This window comes from Cucurbitaria berberidis, assembly GCF_010015615.1.
Source record: "Cucurbitaria berberidis CBS 394.84 unplaced genomic scaffold K460scaffold_8, whole genome shotgun sequence".
NCBI classification, from domain to species: Eukaryota; Fungi; Ascomycota; class Dothideomycetes; order Pleosporales; family Cucurbitariaceae; genus Cucurbitaria; species Cucurbitaria berberidis.
The window spans coordinates 232346-248294 of NW_024468942.1; the positions used below are offsets into that span (position 1 = coordinate 232346).

General features: G+C 51.7%; 7 protein-coding genes across 7 annotated transcripts; 5 read left to right on the top strand and 2 right to left on the bottom strand.

Annotated features, from left to right (window-relative positions):
• The first annotated feature begins 14 nt into the window (after positions 1 to 14).
• On the top strand, positions 15 to 1956 carry K460DRAFT_421646 (uncharacterized protein). The gene is made up of 3 exons (XM_040938155.1): positions 15 to 394; positions 449 to 928; positions 978 to 1956. Exons 1-3 carry the CDS (start codon positions 331 to 333, stop codon positions 1745 to 1747), a joined length of 1314 nt encoding a protein of 437 aa, XP_040782547.1. The 5' UTR covers positions 15 to 330; the 3' UTR covers positions 1748 to 1956.
• A 131-nt stretch (positions 1957 to 2087) lies between these two features.
• K460DRAFT_371946 (UBC-like protein) lies at positions 2088 to 3320 on the top strand. The gene is made up of 4 exons (XM_040934456.1): positions 2088 to 2395; positions 2466 to 2477; positions 2600 to 2752; positions 2834 to 3320. The coding sequence occupies exons 1-4, from the start codon at positions 2369 to 2371 to the stop codon at positions 3098 to 3100; spliced, it is 459 nt and encodes a 152-aa protein (XP_040782548.1). The 5' UTR covers positions 2088 to 2368; the 3' UTR covers positions 3101 to 3320.
• Positions 3321 to 3570: 250 nt separating this feature from the next.
• Positions 3571 to 5740, top strand: K460DRAFT_411300 (heat shock protein-like protein; the record flags this gene model as incomplete). Its single annotated transcript, XM_040937470.1, has 7 exons — positions 3571 to 3613; positions 3669 to 3719; positions 3778 to 3904; positions 3960 to 4125; positions 4181 to 5098; positions 5165 to 5265; positions 5320 to 5740. 7 exons carry the CDS (start codon positions 3571 to 3573, stop codon positions 5738 to 5740), a joined length of 1827 nt encoding a protein of 608 aa, XP_040782549.1.
• A 557-nt stretch (positions 5741 to 6297) lies between these two features.
• K460DRAFT_349556 (Sec1-like protein) lies at positions 6298 to 8582 on the bottom strand (the record flags this gene model as incomplete). Its single annotated transcript, XM_040931431.1, has 4 exons — positions 6298 to 7785; positions 7833 to 8044; positions 8257 to 8452; positions 8505 to 8582. 4 exons carry the CDS (start codon positions 8580 to 8582, stop codon positions 6298 to 6300), a joined length of 1974 nt encoding a protein of 657 aa, XP_040782550.1.
• A 248-nt stretch (positions 8583 to 8830) lies between these two features.
• On the bottom strand, positions 8831 to 10592 carry K460DRAFT_323769 (DUF605-domain-containing protein). Its single transcript, XM_040930548.1, has 3 exons — positions 10434 to 10592; positions 10152 to 10380; positions 8831 to 10096 (listed from the first exon to the last, which is right to left on the bottom strand). The coding sequence occupies exons 1-3, from the start codon at positions 10534 to 10536 to the stop codon at positions 9034 to 9036; spliced, it is 1395 nt and encodes a 464-aa protein (XP_040782551.1). The 5' UTR covers positions 10537 to 10592; the 3' UTR covers positions 8831 to 9033.
• A 113-nt stretch (positions 10593 to 10705) lies between these two features.
• K460DRAFT_349562 (protein disulfide-isomerase MPD1 precursor) lies at positions 10706 to 12936 on the top strand. Its single transcript, XM_040931432.1, has 3 exons — positions 10706 to 10975; positions 11030 to 11037; positions 11090 to 12936. The coding sequence occupies exons 1-3, from the start codon at positions 10829 to 10831 to the stop codon at positions 12438 to 12440; spliced, it is 1506 nt and encodes a 501-aa protein (XP_040782552.1). The 5' UTR covers positions 10706 to 10828; the 3' UTR covers positions 12441 to 12936.
• A 201-nt stretch (positions 12937 to 13137) lies between these two features.
• K460DRAFT_323774 (Zn-dependent exopeptidase) lies at positions 13138 to 15444 on the top strand. Its single transcript, XM_040930549.1, has 5 exons — positions 13138 to 13430; positions 13484 to 13686; positions 13754 to 14267; positions 14320 to 15137; positions 15187 to 15444. Exons 1-5 carry the CDS (start codon positions 13180 to 13182, stop codon positions 15315 to 15317), a joined length of 1917 nt encoding a protein of 638 aa, XP_040782553.1. The 5' UTR covers positions 13138 to 13179; the 3' UTR covers positions 15318 to 15444.
• The last annotated feature ends 505 nt before the right edge of the window (positions 15445 to 15949 follow it).

Here is a 15949-nt window from a genome sequence, read left to right on the forward strand (position 1 = left end):
GGCCGTCAAGTTCTGTGGAAGCCCAGCCGCATGCCGACTACGGCGCGCTCACTCATTGCCTTCATTACAACCTACACCGTAATCTTCGATCCTGTTGAGACTGCTCGTGCAGCGCCTTTATCCTCGACGCGGACCCGCCCATATAACGGATACAATCCCGGCGAACCCCGCAAACTCGCCCCGATCGTCGCCGTCCGTCACTTGCCAACCTCTTTGACATCCATCTCAGAGCCTACCATCGAATCGAAGATAGTAGCATCTCCCATTCCAGCGACTACTACTGCGGCGTAGAATCGCGCAACGGTGCGGTGAGGAGGCGCATGCGGAAAGATGTCTTCGCCTTCGCCGCCGAAGCCATGGGAGACGAGCGGAGGTGCCACCAGTGCCTCGGTTGGTCAGTATCTGCTGTTCAGGACATCGGCGACAAGTATGCCTAACAACAACGCAGGACTCGCTGGGTCGAATAACACCATGGCACCCACCGCGTCAGCCACATCCTCAAACGCTCCTCCGTTACCATCGGTACCAGATTCGCTCAGCACAGTCGCAAACCGCAACGCCTCAAATTACTCCAACATGAACAGTCGATACACATCACCCTACAGCAGTGGCTATGGCGGTATGAACAGCTACAGCTCGCCCTATTCTAGTCTAGGTGGAGGTTACGGATCCATGTATGGAGGCATGGGCGGCATGGGTGGTATGGGCAGCATGTATGGCGGCATGGGCGGCATGGGAATGGGTATGGGAGGCATGTACGGAGGGATGGGCATGCCCGGTGACCCAAACAACCAGAACAGCCTCACGCAATCGTTCAGCCAAAACACTGCAGCAACATTTCAGTTGATTGAGAACATTGTTGGCGCTTTCGGCGGTTTTGCGCAGATGCTGCAGAGCACATACATGGCCACACATTCGTCATTCTTTGGTATGTTAGTCGAATCTGCGCTTCAAGTTTGACGCTGACGCTCGAGTAGCTATGGTTTCGGTCGCAGAACAATTCGGAAATCTACGACAGACGCTTGGCTCAGTTCTGGGGATTTACACAGTTATGCGATGGATACGAACGGCGATTGCCAAAATCACTGGACGGCCACTACCAGCAGATGCGACGAGCTTGACGCCTGCGAGCTTCGCGGCCTTCAACGGACGGATGCCAGATGGCTCACCAGCCCCCGCAAAGCCATCGAAGAAACCTTTCATCGTTTTCATGCTGGCAGTCTTCGGTCTACCATATCTGATGGGCAAGCTCATCAAAGCCCTTGCGCGGTCGCAGGAGGAGGAGGAGAAGCGGAAAATGGCGGAGAATCCACAAGCGTTCGGCCAACCGCTTGATCCTAACAAGCTTGAATTCTGCCGCGCACTTTACGACTTCACCCCGAATGCCAATATGCAAGGCATGGACTTGTCGGTCAAGAAGGGCGACATGGTCGCTGTACTGAGTAAGAGCGATCCAATGGGCAACCCTTCGGAGTGGTGGCGGTGCCGTTCGAGAGACGGAAGGATGGGGCACCTTCCCGGGATCTATCTGGAGACGATCCAGCGAAAACAGCCTGCACAAATCACTAGCGGAAGCCAGAGCGGAAGCCCGGCTGGTAGTAGGGCTCAGACGATGACGAGCAGCAGTGCTGCGAGCAGGACTGCTACAATGACGGAGGGCAAGGCGCCAGAAAAAGGGCCTAAGATGGAGAGCAAGGCTGGTGACATGGGTGTTGAAAGCTTTCAGAAGGGCGCCTTCTACTCATAATTATTCAGCGACGCTTTTGCGCATTGTTTCTTGTATATTGCGATTCTCATAGCAGGCCGGGTAGGCCTGATATTTCAAGGTTGGGCCCAAGTGCCCCAGCGGGACTTTCTTGTGTATTTCTTGTGTATGTTAGTGGCTGGGAACAGATACAGATGGGCGTATGGCGAGCAACGATATTATTGACACTTGGTACCTGAGCTTGTCTTCCCAACATTAAATATTTGCCACTTGTATATGTGACGTTTCATCACGTGTAGCTTGCCATGTCGCTTTGAGGTGCGGGTCAAGCTGTCAAGCTGTCAAGCTCCCGCTTTGAGTCAGCGTTACTTTCAACACAGCGAAGCAACTTTGCGAACAATCAACGCTCTCTGAACCTAGTCTCGCTGCCTCTTCTTCATACACCCTTTCTATCTTGTTGTAACAACAAGCTATTCAGATAGCCACTGCTTAGGTCCATTGCCCTTCTCCCGCTACAGGCTGCGACCTCTTTCGAACCTAACACCGCCACACCGACGTACCTGACCTCTGTGACACATACGTCAACACGCTCCTCGATAAAAAAGTCCCCTTACGCGGAGTACTGCTGCTTAGTGAGCAAGAGGAATCTTACTCTCAGTCAATATGTTTGCGTCTAAGCGGTTGGGCAAGGTATGTTCGAATGTTCTAGGGACTGCTCTCTTCGAGAGAAAACAACAACGAAACTGACGCTTGTTTATAGGAGCTAACAAAGGTGCCGTAATCCTTCCGTACTTTCACATGATTAACCTGCTTCCCAATAACAACCGCCGCGCCTCGGGTTCTCTATGAGAGTTAACTTGAGATGAACGTTTCATTAACTATCTTGAGTCTCAGATGCACGGCAAGCTACCCCCGGGCATAACACTTGTCAAAGCAGACGACTTTCAAACGTGGCTTATGGACATTCAAGTCATCGACTCAAATCCAATATACCAGGGCGAGACATACAGGTTGAAGTTTATCTTCAGTGGAAACTATCCAATCGAGGTATGGTTTCCCCCTTCTCTCCCCCCCTCTACACCCTCCTCCCGGTTCTTCTTCCAGCCCCACACTAACCCTCTTCAAAAGGCACCCGAAGTTGTCTTCCTCAAAGACGACTCACACCCTATACCCTGGCACCCACACATTTACTCCAACGGCATCATCTGTCTCGACCTCCTCGACCGACAAGGATGGTCACCGGTCCACAACGTCGAAAGTGTGTGTGTTAGCCTACAGAGTATGCTCACGAGCAACACGAAGAAGGAGCGGCCGCAGGGAGACGATAACTTTGTGAGGTACAACACGCAAAGGCCGAGAGACATTAGCTTTGTATTCCACGATAATCAGGTCTGAGGAGGGGCCGAGGAGGCTAGAAAATGAGCGACTCAGCTACGGGGCATTTGACTGTCATGGTCGGTGTATGGCGTTTGTTGGGACTAGACATGAGTGCTTGTAGGGAGTATGACTTTACGATGGCGTTTCCAGAAAGATATACCCTAACTATGACGTGGAATTTCAATTCTCCTCCGCGACATTGCATTGCCGCCCTGCTTCGTCTTGCTGCCTGGAGACCCACAAGCAGGGCTTGACAGAAACGTTCGGCTCGACCGAAGACGCCCGCAGGTTATCGATAGCGCGCGCACGCACGGATATTTTGACCGACAAATTTCCTTGGCGGGCATTTTGGTGGACTGCCCGCAATTTTTCCTTAGCTTGCCTTCCTGTCGCTATAAGCGAAAAGTTCCACGCCCTCTTCCTCCCCCTTCCACTATACCATCTCTCTCTTTGAAATCTCCAGGTCGTTCCTGCACTTAATACCCATCATGAGCGACGAAGTCTACGAGGGTGCCATTGGCATCGATCTTGGTGCGCACTATCCGCAATATTCACCCCACCGTGCGCTGCTAACCCTCACCGCCAGGCACAACCTATTCTTGCGTTGCCAACTACGAGGGCACCAATGTCGAGATCAGTATGCGCCCGCCTCTCCCAGTCTCGCCATGGCCGTTATCTAACCACATTGCCCACAGTTGCCAACGAGCAGGGTAGCTTTACCACTCCCTCGTTCGTCTCCTTCACCAGCGAGGAGCGTCTGATCGGTGAGGCGGCCAAGAACCAGGCGGCCATGAACCCGGAGAACACCGTCTTCGATGTCAAGTAAGTCTTGTGTTCGATGCACTCTGAAGGCTGACCAGCAAGCTGACTTTTTCAGGCGATTGATTGGTCGCCGATTCGATGATGAGACCGTCAAGAAGGACGTTCAGTCATGGCCCTTCAAGGTCGTTGACCAAAACGGCAGCCCGATCGTCGAGGTCGAGTACCTCGGTGAGCGCAAGCAGTTTTCTCCCCAGGAGATCTCTGCCATGGTTCTCGTCAAGGTACGATTTGCGCCCACTTTTGCTTTTGGCGGGGCTACAGCTGACGACCGGACAGATGAAGGAAGTTGCTGAGGTCAAGCTCGGCATGAAGGTCGAGAAGGCTGTCATCACCGTGCCCGCCTACTTCAACGACAACCAGCGTCAAGCCACCAAGGATGCCGGTGCCATCGCTGGCCTGAACGTTCTCCGTATCATCAACGAGCCTACCGCCGCTGCTATCGCCTATGGTCTCGGTGCCGGAAAGTCGGACAAGGAGAGGAACGTCCTCATCTACGATCTTGGTGGTGGCACCTTCGATGTGTCTCTGCTGCACATCCAGGGTGGTGTTTTCACCGTCAAGGCCACCGCTGGTGATACCCATTTGGGCGGACAAGACTTTGACACGAATCTTCTCGACCACTTCAAGAAGGAATTCACGAAGAAGACTAAGAAGGATATCTCAGGGGATGCCCGCGCTCTGCGCCGTCTCCGGACTGCTTGCGAGCGTGCTAAGCGAACACTCTCCAACGCTACTCAAACCACTGTTGAGATCGACTCGCTGTTTGATGGCGAGGATTTCAACACCAACATCACCCGTGCCCGTTTTGAAGACCTGAACCAGAAGGCCTTTGCCGGCACCCTTGACCCAGTCGCGCAGGTCCTCAAGGATGCGAACATCGACAAGAGCAAGGTTGACGAGATCGTGCTCGTTGGTGGTTCCACTCGTATCCCCAAGATCCAGAAGCTCCTCAGTGACTTCTTCAACGGCAAGAAGCTCGAGAAGAGCATCAACCCCGATGAGGCTGTTGCCTACGGTGCCGCTGTCCAGGCCGGTATCCTCTCTGGCAAGGCTACCTCCGCCGACACTGCCGACCTTCTCCTTCTCGACGTCGTTCCTCTCTCCCTTGGTGTAGCCATGGAGGGTAACATCTTCGCCCCTGTTGTCCCCCGTGGACAAACGGTGCCCACCATCAAGAAGAGGACCTTTACCACCGTGGCCGATTCCCAATCTTTAAGTACCCCTTACAATTCCAAACATTCGTTGCTAATCTGCCTCTAGACGGTCCAGTTCCCGGTTTTCCAGGGCGAGCGTGTCAACTGCGAGGACAACACCTCTCTTGGAGAGTTTACCTTAGCGCCAATTCCACCAATGAGAGCAGGGTTAGTAACGCTGGTCTGAACCGCGTGTGAGCATACACTAACAGCATTATTTAGTGAGGCCGTCCTCGAGGTCGTCTTCGAGGTCGATGTCAACGGTATTCTCAAGGTCACCGCTACCGAGAAGACCTCCGGCCGCAGCGCCAACATCACCATCTCTAACGCCGTTGGCAAGCTCTCGTCCTCTGACATCGAGAACATGATCAACGATGCCCAGAAGTTCAAGACCAGCGACGAGGCCTTCAGCAAGAAGTTCGAGTCGAGGCAACAGCTTGAGTCGTACATCTCCCGTGTTGAGGAGATGGTCTCTGACCCCACCACCGCTATCCGCCTCAAGCGCGGCCAGAAGGAGAAGATCGAGTCTGCCCTTTCTGACGCCATGGCTCAGCTCGAGGTTGAGGATGCTCCTGCTGAGGACTTGAAGAGGAAGGAGCTTCTGCTGAAGCGCGTTGTTACCAAGGCTTTCTCTACTCGCTAAGTGCATCATACCCTTGGTGGTTGGTCAAGGCAGTGAAAGAAGGAGAGCAGATGGCAGTATACCCAGACTGTGAGACTGCAAGCTGCGAGCGGAGTTTCCATCTTTTGCGGCATCTTAACGATAGACTTGTTGCGTTCGGTTCTTGCTTTTCCTAGGGGCTCTCTTCGGCATTTATGGGGACGTAAAAGTATTGTATGTACTTCTTATGACGACGCCTGACGACAAAATGGTATGCCTGGCGGGAATGTCCCTTATGTACTGGCCCTGGGTCCGAGCATGAGGTAGATATAGTGAGAGCAAATGGGAAAATGACGATTCAATTTAAATCATGCTTTTCCATCTACTTGACGATCTCCAGGCATACCCGTGTTGAGTTTGCTTGCGCTATCATAAAGGCGAATGAAGACTACGAGGTGAGAGATGGGTACTGTTGGTTGAGCGTTAGGACCTTAAGATGTCTACATGTGCCTTTGAGGTTACCATCTACGGATCCATACCGACTTGAAGTCTATCAGCTGACCTCCAATCCCTGCACATTTCCGTGACTATATCCTTTTTCAATTCTTGAACCGACCCGTCTGCACCGCGCTCCCGACCAAAAGCTCCCCTCTAATGATATTGGTCGCGCACACTACAATACGGCTCCCCCTCCCCTCCCCGCCGACCTCCTTCAACTTCCTGCCAACATGCCTCAGAGCCGCAATCTCTGCCCTCGTAACACCTCCGAGGAAGAAGACGACTACCGTCTTGTTTGCATCTCCATGACTCCCATTCAACATACTCCTCGCCTTGACCGCCTTCTCCTCCCCTGTTTGGACCTCATCAAACGTCGCGCCCCTAACATACTTACTCGCATCGTCGAAGATCCTGAGCCCTTGCGCTAATGGGTTCGCTTGGGCCGAAGCCTGCGGGTTGGATGGCGGCTTGATGATATTGGCAAGCGTCTGTTTCTGGATGATGGATTGGACAATTCGAACACTTAGAGGCGCATAGCCCGAGAATGTGTAGCTGATATCGTTGGGATCGGACTCATTCACCTCGTCATCCCACAAGCGTAGACTCTTCCGTAGCGGAGTGTAGTTTGTCACACTCCCCGGCTTGGCCGGTGCACCACCTAATCCCACGCCTCCTCTTGGTTGCAGCAATCCCATCTTCTCGAGTGACGCGAGCGTGAGAATATGCTGCGTTCCGTAGGCTTGGATTATGGCGCGTTTGAAGAGTTCGAGATCCTTGGGTCGAATACCGGCGTTTGTCGTGCTTTCTAGACACAACAAGCGCAGAATTGTCGGAAGGGAAACGTCACGGCTTATGAGCTCGGTAATAGTGTCGTGTTGCGTTATGGGGTCTGCACCGGACATGATGTTTTGCTGGACTTCTAGGCTCCGTGTGAAGATGTCTGTTCGTGTATACTTTATGATTTCCTCGGCGAGGCTCGTATGCAACTTTAGGCTTGCTTGTTCAGCTTGGTAGCCAGGCAGTTTCGCAACAAAATCACGCAACTCAGACGTGCTTTTTGCGGCGAGCTGATTACGCTCCGTGCTGCTTTGCAGACGGCGAGCTACTCTGTTAAGAAGGTTGCCTACAATAGCGAAGTTTGCGTCGCCTAGGTCGTTGTATAAAGTGTCTTTGGGATCGATCATGATCTTGCGCTTCATGCTTGTTGATGCGGAGCCTGTCTGGCCTGGCTGTGGTGTTGCGCCGCCGACCACAGATGAATCGACTTCTGTCTGGTTGGCAGAGATATTGAAGACTTCATCGATAAGGCCTTCGTACGTCAATTGGGTGAGTAAAACAGTGGGGAAGTCGACTTCTCGGTCAACGATGATAAGGCTATCTATATTCGAGCTCGGGGTCAGTCCTAAGAATGAAGGTCCGGCGCTGCTGGAAGTCTCGCCCGCCGTGACCTCGGTGCGCATACGGATGAGTAGATCAGCAAGGCGTTTGCCGTTATCGCCTTTTCCAATGATACGAGGGAAGAGGCCGTATTTCTGCTGTTGAAGCATGAGCGCCTTTGCTGCAAGGTAGATCGATGTCGGATCCTTCTTCTACACGAAGTTAGCATTGGCTTCGGTCTCCATCCTTCAAAACTTACCAGATACAAATCCGATACGGCATCTTCTAGCTCTAGCGACAGCACATCGTCGGCAAGCGGTACGAAAAACAACGGCCACTCGCTCACACTAGCTTCACCCAGGACACCCGCCTCCTCGAGCAGCTGGTCCGAGATCATGGTGCGCCTGGGCACCCAGAAGATAGAGAACTCATGCTCAATCTGGCTGTCCCGCCGTATACGCTTAATCTGATCTAAAAGGGTATGTTAGCACCGTACAATAGACTGTTCCCACACGAACTAAAGATGGGCAGTCCAATAAAAGCGCTAATGTTTGTTGATATGGGGATCACGACTGACTAGGCAGAGTAGGTGCTGTCTGCCTAGCCTCTTTAGTGATCCCAGAGTCCGCCACGAGGCTCCATGATAGGAATATTTTAATTATTCTGAGGAGGGCCCCACGTACCTGCAACTGCCATCACAGTCTTCGCTTTCTCCCCTCTGACCAGAAAGACGACATTGCGCTGTGACGAGTCGACATTGTTGTTCTCCAGGAAGAAAGGCTTATCGACCCCATACTCTTGGAGCGTTGAAAACTTGACAAGCAGGTTCAACGGGCCTGCAAGCGGCTTTTCAAGTACAAGATTCTTTTTCCCTCTGATCTAGGCTATGAGTCAGTGTGAGCAGCGAACTGCGATATTGATATTACCTTACACCCTCAAGTAGAAGTAGGAGATCTCTCCGGGCCTTCTCCGTAATTTCCGAAGCGTTGAAGGGCGTGATTGGGGCCATTGTGGCAGAATTGCTCAGGGTATATGTAAGCTAGTTGGTATATGTGAAGGCATCGCGGTGTGACTGTTCACCCTTAGTTGTCAAGGTAGTCGTAGGAGGAGGTGTCTGGATCGCGCCTTCGCACTTGAGCGGCAGGCACGTGCACACGAGTGCTTGGCATTGAAAGACATGTTGATCACGGTGATCCTACAAAGTTTCTATCAAAATCACACATCATGAGCTTGTTATGTACGAGTTACTGATGCTTTGGTCTCTCTCATAATGTTTAGGTCGAGATTTGTCATTCGTGGTCCACAGAACTGTATGCAACCATAATCGGTGACATTCGCCGATTCAATCTGTATACTTTACTTCTATGTACGATTCAAGGGTATACAACAAATCTTCCCAGACAAGCAAGGATATATGAGACATGTCTCTCCTTACAGATGTTTTCTAAATGATACGTTCTTTAATTTGCACCTAGAGCCCTCAGGGCAATGCGTAGTTCCTTAACAGCGGTATCCGCATCCTCAAAATTCAACGCAGAAATAGCCCACTTGGCATGCTTCTGCGCCTCCATAATCGAGTCCTCGTCGTTCCTGAATGGTCCCTGTAATGATTGCTGTGGAGGAGGTGCAGCTGGTTGAGCGTAAGGGTTTTGGTAAGGTGCGGGAGAGTTTTGTTGTTGAGTAGGAGGCGGAAAGACGCCAACGGCGCCTCTTTGTGGCACTGGTTGCGGTGAGTGCGAGGCATGTTGACAGTGCTGCGGAGGAGGAGCTGCAGTTGGCTGGGAATCTGGTGGTTGTTGCGAAATTTGGGGAGCTTTAGGTGGTGGCGAAAATGTTGGGGGTGGGGGGGTTTGATATGGATTATGTGGAGACGATGGATTTTGATAGAAGCTTGAGGGGTCTATAAGTCCTGGTGCTTGTGGCGCTTGTGAGCTGGGGGGTAGAGATAATGTTAGAGGGTCCTTGTCCATCGACGGTGCAGTAGGTAGACCAGGTGCAGTCGTTTCTGCTGTAAAAGTAGGAAGAGGCGGATCCATCCGAGGAAAGTATCCACCACCTACTGAGGCCACTGAGCCATGACGGGACGTAGTGGTTTGCGATATAGGGGAAACATCATCATGCGACGATTGTGTGTACCCTGTAGGTGCTGATGGGAGGTTGGGAGGTGGTGGCGATACTCGCGGTGCGGAAAAGGTAGGCGATGGCTGTGTGGAAGTGTTCGGTGCGGATTCGACGTAGGGCTGGTAGGGGTTCTGAGGCGGCTGTAGTGATGCGCTTTGGTTTATGCGCTGGACTTCTGGGTCGCTTGGATCCAGCGCAGGCGGTGACAAAGGTTGTTGATTTGTTTCTTGTACGGGGTTGGAGAGGTTTGGGTCTTCGTTGGCTTTGATGGCTTTGAGGATGCGCAGCGCGTGGAACTTTGCGAACTTGGTCTTCGAAGCAATCTCTGGCTCGGGGTCCTTCTTCCATATGGATAGGATTTCAAGGAATGTAGAAGCGGCAAGCAGTGTATCTGCGGTGTTGCTGGTGCAGACAATTAGCATCTGTGGTGCAGTCGCGGGACCATGTCTGCGCATACCTGTTGGCTCTGTTCTCTGACATGTCCTTCTCTCCCTTGGTAAATGTCTGCAGCGCAAACTGCTCGCAATATGCGCTCGCGGCAGTGTCGTCCAGCAAGGCATCTTCGTTGGGGTTGTCGGCCTTTGCTTGCTCAAGCTTCTCCATCAGTTCGGTTGTGTAGGCGGTGCATGCTTGGTCTGCTGAGTGGAGGCCACTGGCAATAATCCTTTGGACTAGGTAAAAGCGCACTGAGCGTGGTCAGTATACTGGTATCTGTGAGAGAAGACAGCTCTATACTGACGCCAGTAGCTAACGATGGGTTTGAAGCGCTCAAGCTGCGCAGCTCGTTTCGCAAAGGACGCGAGCTGCAAGCGTTTGAGCTTCGCAGGAATTGTGTCCGCCATTGTCTTGGACTGGGCAGTGTTGATCCAGGAAGCTGCCAGTGATGTCTAGTGAAGCTCTAGGCAGATGGAGGGAGCATGTGGTCATAGGTGGTGGGCAAAGATCCCTGTCGCGCGCCCCGCAGTGCTATGGCCAGGCGTTTCGCGCATCAGAGCTTCAGTTACAGCTAAAGGACAACTTGCAACAACATTATGTGAGCTTCCACTTAAAGTCACCTGAGCTGCTCCTCACCTCTTTTCCTTTTCGCCTCTTTTTCCTTCGCAGCTCTTCAATCTTTTTACTCATACTTCAGCCATGGTACGCACTACAGCACTGCTCGCGGCTACGGCCGCCCTGGCCCTCCATGCTCAGGCTGAGGGCATATACGGCAAAACGTCAGGCGTTCTCCAGATCACTGGCATGGACTATGATAGAGTAATTGCAAAGTCCAATTACACCTCAGTAAGTCTGGTCCGAAAGCACCATCAGGCATGGCATGGCTAATAGCTGCTTCAGATCGTTGAGTAAGCTACAACCCAACTCACCTTTGCTCCTGTCCTTACGCCTACCTCGCAGATTCTATGCACCATGGTGCGGCCACTGCAAGAACCTCAAGCCCGCCTACGAGACGGCCGCCAAATCCCTCGCTGGTATCGCCAAAGTCGCCGCCGTCAATTGTGACGAAGAGATAAATAAGCCCTTCTGCGGACAGATGGGCGTACAGGGCTTCCCTACGCTCAAGATAGTCCGACCGAGCAAGAAGCCAGGAAAGCCCAAGGTCGAAGACTACCAGGGTGCGCGCTCTGCGAAGGGCATCGTCGACGCTGTCAAGGACAAGGTCCCGAACATCGTGAAGAGGCTGAACGACAAGAGTTTGGCTGGGTGGTTGCAGGAGAACAAGGACAGCGCGAAGGCGATTCTCTTTAGCGACAAGGGCGTAGTTAGCGCTACTATCAGGGCACTAGCAATTGACTTCGCCGGCCTGGTCTCTGTCGCACAGGTCAAGAAGTCGGAAAAGGCCGCAGTCGAGAAATATGGCATCACAGAGTTCCCAAGCTTGATTCTTATCCCTGCTGGGTCAGACGACTCTATCAAGCATGAAGGCAAGGTGGATAAGGCAGCCATGGTTGACTTCCTCTCCCAAGTCGCTCCACCAAACCCGGACTGCCCAGCGCCGAAGGAGAAAAGGTCAAAGGCCAAAAGGGATGACAAGAAGGTGTCCAAGTCCTCCAGTAAGTTTGCCAAGGCTTCCGCGTCCCACAAATCTGCAGACGCATCGTCCGCCGCTGCCACAGCTACCGACGAAACGGTCGAAGAACCCATCGTTCCCACTAAGTCGCCCAGCCCAAACGTCAAGGACGAGGATACTCCTAAACCAATCGTCATCCCCGCGGAAGATATCAAGCCCACGATCCCCCTCATTGCCGAATCTGCTGAGCTTCAGTCATTATGTCTGAATGAGAAGAGCAAAACGTGCATCCTTGCTATCTTGCCCAAGGATGAGTCGTCCGAGGCTGCCAAGACAGCTGTTGCCTCTCTCGCCTCGATCCACAAAAAATACGATGCTGCAGGTGCCCGTCTCTTCCCCTTTGTTGGTGTTACTGCATCGAACCCTGTCGCTGCTTCCCTGCTCACTACGCTGGGCCTTGGAAGTGATGAACAAGTTCACCTTATTGCTACTCACGGCAAGCGTGCATGGTACAAAAAATACCCTAGTACCGCCTTTAGCGCCGAGGAAATCGAGAAATGGGTTGACTCGATCCGTATGGATGAAGGCAAGAAGGAAAAGCTGCCAAATTCAATTTTGGTAGCGGGTGAGAAGCCAGATGCGACAGCGGAGAAGGTTGCAGAGCCGGAGCCTGTCAAGATTGAAGTTGAGGAGGTTCCTGATGAGCCAGAAACGCAGCCTGAGCACAATGAGCTCTAAGCTTATGAAAACATTGATTGTGTCTTAGTGTGCTTGTCCTGAGCGAAGTGTTTGCTCAATACGAATGAATCTCTGAACCCACCCCCTTGTTAATTCTTCTTCTGTTCTGATCCAATATGTTACAGTGCAGTGTGTTTACAGCAACTGCATCTTTTGAAGTTTTTAGACACTCTTCGAATCCGAACCAGCTGGCGTCCACTCGCTACGCCCGATACGAGGCTGACCAACCATGTGTGAGACTTGGAGATCTATACCGGCTGTTTTAGATACCCATATCATAGGATTAATTGTTCGCTCTCACACAGCGGGGTCAAGCAGTATACATATGATATACTCATACTCAAGTGCGGAATGACGGGCAGGGTTTGGTTTTGTTCCCTATTACCACGAAAGTGGGGTGCCTTTAACCCGCATAATTACAAAGGGCTACCCTTGGTTACACCTGTATGCCTGTCCCAAAGTATAAGGCCACGACCTACAGCACGACCAGATATTCACTAATCATGGTGAGCTTCCTACTCCTCTCCTCAACTATTGCGCAATTGACAACAGCATGTCAACGCGAGCTTCACAGTCGAGATGATGACCAATATGCCCATCGCTTACCACTCACACCTCGTCAAGATGCAACTTTCCCACCAGTATGGACGAAAGACGAGAAAACAATACACACCTCATTCTCAACTGCGTCAATCGACACGTGGTCCATGGTAATCATATAGCCGGACAAAACAAGTCAATGGCCGAACAAATAGCAGATAAGTGGACCGCAAACGGTGTACCGGCCTCGTTGGCAGAGTACCAAGTCTTTCTCAGCTATCCAAAAGAGCACAAGTTGGTATTGAATCTAGCGAATGGGAGCAGATATACAGCGCAGATATATGAGGACGTACTGGAAGAAGATGAAACAACGGGATATCCCGGGGCACCGCCTGCATTTCATGGGTATTCGAAGAGTGGGGAAGTGAATGCGGAGTATGTTTATGCTGGGTGAGGCAGTCTTGAATTTCGTCTGCACCTGTAGGAAACTAACCTCTAGGCAGGCGGGGCCACAAGGACGATTTCGTAGCACTCAAAGCAGCAAATGTGACTTTAAAGGGGAAGATTGCACTCACAAAGTATGGTGGTCCATTCCGTGGTATGAAAGTTCAGAATGCTGAAGCACACGACATGATCGGCGTCGTCATCTTCAGTGATCCTGGAGACGACGGGCCCCAAGAGGCCAAAGGCCAAGCCGCATATCCTAGTATGTATACATCAAATTATATTAAACCAATTATTGAATCTAGCCAGCTCATTCTAACAACAAAGAGAGGGCCCTGCCCGTCAGCCATCCTCAGTTCAACGAGGGTCAGTCGCTTACATCAATCAGTACCCAGGTGATCCCACAACTCCCGGCCGGCCTTCCAAACCTGGAGTCGAGCGTGTCAGCAAACCCTCAAACCTACCCAAAATTCCATCCCTTCCCATCTCCTACCGTGACGCCATTCCTATTCTACAAGCTCTGGACGGGCACGGCTTGGTTGGTAAGACACTCAATAGGGATGGATGGGTCGGCGGGCTCAACGCGACCTATAGCACTGGGCCTGCACCAGGTGCGACACTATCTCTCAAGAATCTCATGGAGGAGAAGATTACGCCAATTTGGAACGTTATTGGCATTATCAACGGCACGAATGCGGATGAGACGATTATCATCGGAAACCATCGAGATGCATGGATAATTGGTGGGGCAGCAGATCCGAACTCGGGGAGCGCGATTTTAGTAGAGATGACCAAGGTTTTCGGTGAGATGCTGAAGATGGGGTGGAAACCGCGTCGAAACATGTGAGGCTCTTCAACCGCCACTATTTATTCATAGGCTAACATTGCTGGCCAGTGTGTTTGCCTCTTGGGATGCCGAGGAATATGCACTTATAGGCTCAACAGAATGGGTCGAAGACTATGCACCGTGGCTTTCCGACACAGCTATCAGCTACCTAAACGTTGACATCGCCGTTTCAGGACCTCTTCCCGGCGCTGGCTCAACACCCGAGCTCCGCGAATTCGCGCAAGAAGTGATGAAGAAAGTCATATACGGCAAGCGAACACTATACGACGCATGGTACGATTTGAACCAATTCCGCCCCGAAGACAATGGCTTCACACACTTGGGAAGCGGAAGTGACTACACCGCATTCCTACAGCTCGGGATCGGCGCCCTCGATTTTGGCATGGACGCGGCCGGCAACACGCCTGTCTACCATTACCTCAGCAACTACGACTCTTACTACTGGATGAAAACATTCATCGACCCCGACTTCTCTATCCATGCCACAACAGGGCAATATCTAGCTCTCCTTGCTTACCACCTCGCTCACGACTCGCTGATCCCATTCGATATGGATGCGTACGCAAGAAACATCAACTACATGGTACGCGACCTCATCAGTATCACACCAAGTATCGATCCCGACTACGAAAAAATACAACAAATGATCAACGTAAGCGAATTAGACAATGCGGCGAAGAATTTCCAGCGCGTAGCGTATGACTTCGTGGATCTGACGAGTTCGAAACCATTCCTGGATGATAGTAAGCGCGTGAAGAAGGCAAATGGGATTTTAAGGGACGTGCAGAGGTTGTTCGTTAGGCGGGAGGGGTTGCCGGGTAGGCCTTTCTATAAGAATGGGCTTTATGCGCCGAATAGGGATGATGGTAAGTAGTGTGAACTGATGTGTAGGGGAGAGTGAATAACAATCAACAGGGTACAAAGCCCAGACTCTCCCAGGAAGCGTCGAAGCGCTACAGGATAGGAACTTTGAGCTATGTCGGGAGTGGAATTTGTGGTTGGCGGACGCGATCAATAAAGCATCGGAAATGCTGGCGCTGTCATGAGCGTTTGTTAAGGGTGATAGTACAGCGCTATATTAGGGCGAGTGCAAAGATTTTCCATCGATGAGACATCAGTGCTGCATGTCACCAGTGTTCTAGCACGTAGGCTCTCATCTGAATGCTATATGCCATATTCTTCCACATCTACTTTTGCAAAGTTGAAAAGTTGAGCTAAGCAATAGCTGTGGGTACTTCGCTCTAGCATGCCCTAACCGTGCACAGTGGGACCGACCCACCGACAATGCTTATTAGTTAGCAATCTATTGAGATTAAATAAAGATCAACACCCGCGCGCAGTTTCCGAATTTTGTGCGCTTTCTCTTGCTACAGGGTGTTACCATGACGGCTCGCGTCCCTGTTCCTGGAAGTGCAAATCAGAGCTTCATCTTAGACTATCGAGTCCCTTTAGGTGGAGTAAAGAAGAAAATAGCGATGCGACTTGGCATGGAAGTACCTTGTACGTCTAAATATTTCCTTCAAGATGTGTCCACGAGCAGTTAGCCCCACCTAGATGGCACACGGCGCATCACCCAGCCCACATATCCTGTCTTCGTTCCCATTTTTCAGGCACAACGCCAGCTGCTCTAGAGAAGATCTTAATTCTCTTTTCCCAATTACTGTCTAGCTCACAAGCT